Below are 4,680 nucleotides of genomic sequence, written 5' to 3' on the forward strand. Positions count from 1 at the left end.
TTTTATTATTAAAAAAGGTAATGCACTTTTTGTTATTAAAACTTACTAACAGGCATTTTATACAAATCCCGTCTTAAGGTGAATACCACGGAAGGTCTGATAAAAGAGATCGAGTTTAAAGATGTTATGTGCAGTAATCAAGTCAAATTTAATTGAAAGGTAGTCGTGTAAGTATATGCATATTTGACAAATTTTTAAACTCGATTCTCTCAAAAAGAAGATTCTAATCAAAGCATTTTTATTCTACATTGTCAACTTAATTAATTTTTGACTTCTCTTTAAGGAGGTTAAGTGGGGTTGAGATTCTTCTTACATCCCATGGACTATTTTCTTCGTCGTAGTGGACGGCGGGCAGCGGTCACCTCTTCCCAGGGCCTACTCTGTTGTTCATCTAATTGAGGGGTCTCCTTCGTTGACCAAGCTTCCTACTCCTCCACCGTCGAGCCCCTCACGCGACCTCTGCGCACTGCGGAGGTTATCTCTTAGATAGCCTGTGCTCAAACACCCACACACACCCGCTCATTCACTCTTACTTATTTGCTATACCGTCTGGATTACGGGCTAAGGACAGAAAGATAGACAAGGTTGGAGAATATGGGAAAGGGGATAGATAAGCTACGCTACTATCTTAATGCTCGGTTATCCATTATCCCTGTTCCTTCTCGTTTTTTCTCGTTTTAACCCTCCCAATTATTTCGATTACTCCATGTGGTACGATGACGTGAGCTGGAGTAGGGAGTCTGGTCATCTAGGGTTACTACAAAGGAAAACTAGCTTTTTATCCCAAACATATAATTTATTAATACTCTTCCGTTATAACAACATAAAGTTCTTTCAGGAGGGGGGGGGTTATTATCAGGGTCGAGGGCGGTCTTCTATTTTACGTAGACACTTCCGGGTTATGTGTCTTGCACCACCACACGCCCAACACCGCGACGGGGGGGGGGGGGGGCGAGGTGCGAGTGGGAGGGGTTGGTGAGTCTTGGTGACTGGGATCTGTGTAAGGGCTCGGGTTGGGGTGTGGGGGGTGTTGGTAAGTTTAGGGGGTAGGGTACTTTCAACGTCATACGGGGTGGTATTGGTGGGGAATGGGTGGTTCTAAGAGGAATCGTGGGGGAGTTGTGAATACCAATCGGAGAACAGGACGTTCTGAGGGCTCCGGAGATGATGAGGGCTTGTCATTGCTTCTTCTGGTTTCATTTAGGCGGGGTTGGGGGATCTTAATCGATGGGAGCTGGGTCGCGGTTCCTTCAATTATACCGCGGGTCTGCCTTCTCTCGATCCGATACTCCTCGCGGTCAGCGCCGTGGAGGACGGCCGCGAGGTCGACGTAGAACATTGGCGCCTGCTCCGTTTCCCGGTTTTGTCGTGTCTGCGGGGGGTCCCTGTCGCCGTAGCCCTAGTCGCCGTAGTCTCCCCCGTAGGGATGGGGAATTTCGGGATCTCGGCATTCTGTAACGGCGAGATTGTGGGACTCATTTTACGAATTGGTCTGGGGGGTGTGGTAGTATTAAATTCATTGGTCCTGGTGGGTTAAGGGGTGGGTGGTAGGGTAACAGGTTTTTGGTATGAACTTTGGGTTGCGTTCTCTTTCCCGGTATACGAATTCGATACACGACGGGAGATAATTTCGCGGTAATTTTATAAAGGCCTTTAAAACGGGGTGCTAACTTTGCCGCGAATCTCTGCGCAGTGGACGATAAAACCCGATTTCGTCTGCGCACTAAATTGTATTCCCGGTGCACGCGACCTCGATTATAATAGCCCGCCTGTCGACTAGTCGTTTTTGATAGGTTTTTCCTCGCCCAGTCATGGATCAAGGGTAATCGTTGCATCCTATCATTCCACACCGCGGAGTCAGCCCAGTTCCCGTAAGGGGGCGCCGGCAATTCTTTCAAGATGCTTTTCGCGGGTCTCGGGTGCCTACCGAGGTTAAGGAAGGCAGGGGTCATCTGGGTGGACGATTGTACCGCCGTATTGAGCGCGAAACACAGTTCAAGAAGGTGGACGTCCCAATTTCGATGATCGTCTTCCACGAAAGAGATAATCATCGTTTTTAATGTCCGGTTTACGCGCTCGACGGGACTGGTCTGAGCATGATATGGGGGCACCGTGGTCTGTTTAACCCCGTATTGACTCAAATAGCGTTATCTTTTAATAAATACCGGGGGCACCCCCACCGATTTAACACTAATTCTCCGAGAGCGACGGCGATCGTTGCTCCGGTCGCAGTTCGTAAAGGCCTAAGTTTCACGTATTTCGTGAATAAATCCTGAAACACTAGCACGTATCTATGCCGATTCTTACTCCGCGGAAATGGTCTCATAACATCTGCAGCAACTACCGTCCACGGTCCTTCAGTTGTTCTTTCGCGCATTAGTCCAGCAGGGGCACTTTGCGCGACTTTACTAAGTTAACAAATTCTATAACCGCGAACGAATTTAACAACGTCCTGAAAGACACCTGGCCACGAGAAGTCCGGTATCAACGGTTGATACGTTTTCTCCACTTCTATGTGACCGGCTTGGGGGCAGTCATGTGCTTCCTGGAGGGCTCTGGGACGGGACTCTTAGGGTAATACTAATTTCCACGCGTTAAGGTTTTCTATCGCGGGATCGATTATCGGATGAGGGCGATGATAGAACAGTCGATCGTTTTCAACTTTCTAATCGGGGTACTTTGCGGGGAATTCACATACATTACGTATTTGTTCGAGGTGCCATGGGTCCGAAATTTCCTCTATTGCGCCAAGCGCCTCCTGATTTCTCTCGAACATTCTTGATAACGCATCCGGAACTACATTTAATGACCCTTTCCGATGGACTATTTCCATATCCAGGTCTTGCATTGTAAGAACCCACCGCGCTAATCTCTCCGAGGGGTCCCGTAAATTCCGCAGCCAGCATAGGCTGCTATGGTCGGTAATTATCCGAAAAAAGGTGCCCTCCAAATACGGCCACAGCTTTTTCGCGGCCCATAACACGGCAAGGCACTTCTTTTCGGTCACAGTATACTTCCGTTCCGCTCGGGATAGGACTCGACTACAGAAAACGATAGGGTGTTCCTCTCCATCATTCGATTGTTGGATAAAGACGACTCCGATCGCCACATCGCTGGCGTCGGTATGGACGGTAAAGGGCTTCTCAAAATCAGGGCTGGCTAATATCGGGGTTTTAGTAAGGGCCATTCTCAACACATCAAACGCCTCTTACTGCTCGTTTCCCCAATGCGACGTTTGGCCTTTTTCTAATAACTTAACTAATGGTATTTTATATTCAGAAATGTCTCCTATAAAGCGGGAATAAATACCAACCAATCATTCTGAGACAACGGCGAAGCTGTTTGATGGTTTTCGGTGGCGGGGGGGATAACTCAATAACAGCGCAACTTTTTCCGGATTGGTTTTTAACCCGTCTTTTGAAATTACATATCCTAGATACTTCATCTCCGGACAGAAGAAGACACTTTCCTCCCGATTTATCACTAAACCCGCCTATTTCAAGGCCGTTAAAAAGAGTCAGAAAACGAAAGTGCTCTTCTTCGGTCTCGGTCGCAATTACCACGTCGTCTAGGTATGCAAAAACATGCGGTTCCCATGCGGATCGTATTATTCGGTCCTTTAATCGCTGAAACGTCGCGGGGGTTGGTTAAGCCGAAGGGCATCCGAGTAAAATGGAAGGGATCTCTACCGGGAACGGCGAACGCGGTAATGGGACGACTTCTGGATTCCAGGTGGACTTGAAAGTATACCTGACTCAAATCTAGTTTCGAAATATACCTAGCTCGTCGCAGCCCGTCCAAGATTCGGTCTAAGTTTGGCAACGGGTAGGCATCTTTGCGCGTTACTTTATTCACATCCCGATAGTCAACAGAAAATCGATGCTTCCCGTTCGGTTTGGGAACTATCATCGGATTACTCAGCCATCCGCTATCCGACGGCTCAATTATTTCTCCCGCAAGCATCCTATCAACTTCTGCCTGTGCAATGCGCAGGATATAGGGAGAGATGGTGCGGGGACGTTGTCGGCGGATGACCGCTCACATCTATTCTATGATGGACCAGGGGAGTGGAATTCTGGGTGCCAATCGGGGAGGGGGGGGGGGGGGGGGGGGGTTCAACGGGCGATCGGGTAGCTTATTAAGTCTCTTACTTGTCTCACCGGTGACTTCTGCCAACCCTACAAATTCCGGGAAAACGGGAACCGTCTGTGACATCCGTCCTGTCAAACTAAAGCGTCTCGTGGGTCCGTTTGGTGTCTTCCACGTGTCTAGTCCATAGTCAATGGTCAGCGCAAATAGTTTGCAGAAATCGATTCCCAAGATACTATCATATCCCAGGGTAGCCACGCGCAACTTCAAAGATTTGATCTGTACATGAATTTCGAAATACAACGAAGTTTTCCCCGTAACGGGGACCACCTCGTCGTTAGCTACCCGTACTCCGCCGGTGGCGGTCTTAAACTTAATCTTCAAGAATTTCGCGAACTCGCGAACGCGTGGCTCCCGGATCTACTAATGCGTCCATGGGATGTCCAAAGAATTAAGCGTCAAGTAGTATCGATTGTCGTCCGTGTCATAGTCCGATGGGTCGTGGTCGATATCAAAGTTGGAGGCTGGGAGGTCGGGGTTTTTGCGAGGGTTCCTAATAGGATTTTTGGGAGGGTTTTTAAGAGGGGTTTT

The 4,680-nt window shown here is 48.5% G+C and overlaps 1 protein-coding gene across 1 annotated transcript; it reads right to left on the minus strand.

Annotated features, from left to right (window-relative positions):
* Positions 1 to 1,475: 1,475 nt before the first annotated feature.
* LOC143430537 (uncharacterized) lies at positions 1,476 to 2,377 on the minus strand. Its single transcript, XM_076906856.1, has 2 exons — positions 2,192 to 2,377; positions 1,476 to 2,117 (listed from the first exon to the last, which is right to left on the minus strand). The coding sequence occupies exons 1-2, from the start codon at positions 2,375 to 2,377 to the stop codon at positions 1,476 to 1,478; spliced, it is 828 nt and encodes a 275-aa protein (XP_076762971.1).
* Between the last annotated feature and the right edge of the window lie 2,303 nt (positions 2,378 to 4,680).

This window comes from Xylocopa sonorina, chromosome 14, assembly GCF_050948175.1.
Source record: "Xylocopa sonorina isolate GNS202 chromosome 14, iyXylSono1_principal, whole genome shotgun sequence".
In the NCBI taxonomy this organism is placed as follows: domain Eukaryota; kingdom Metazoa; phylum Arthropoda; class Insecta; order Hymenoptera; family Apidae; genus Xylocopa; species Xylocopa sonorina.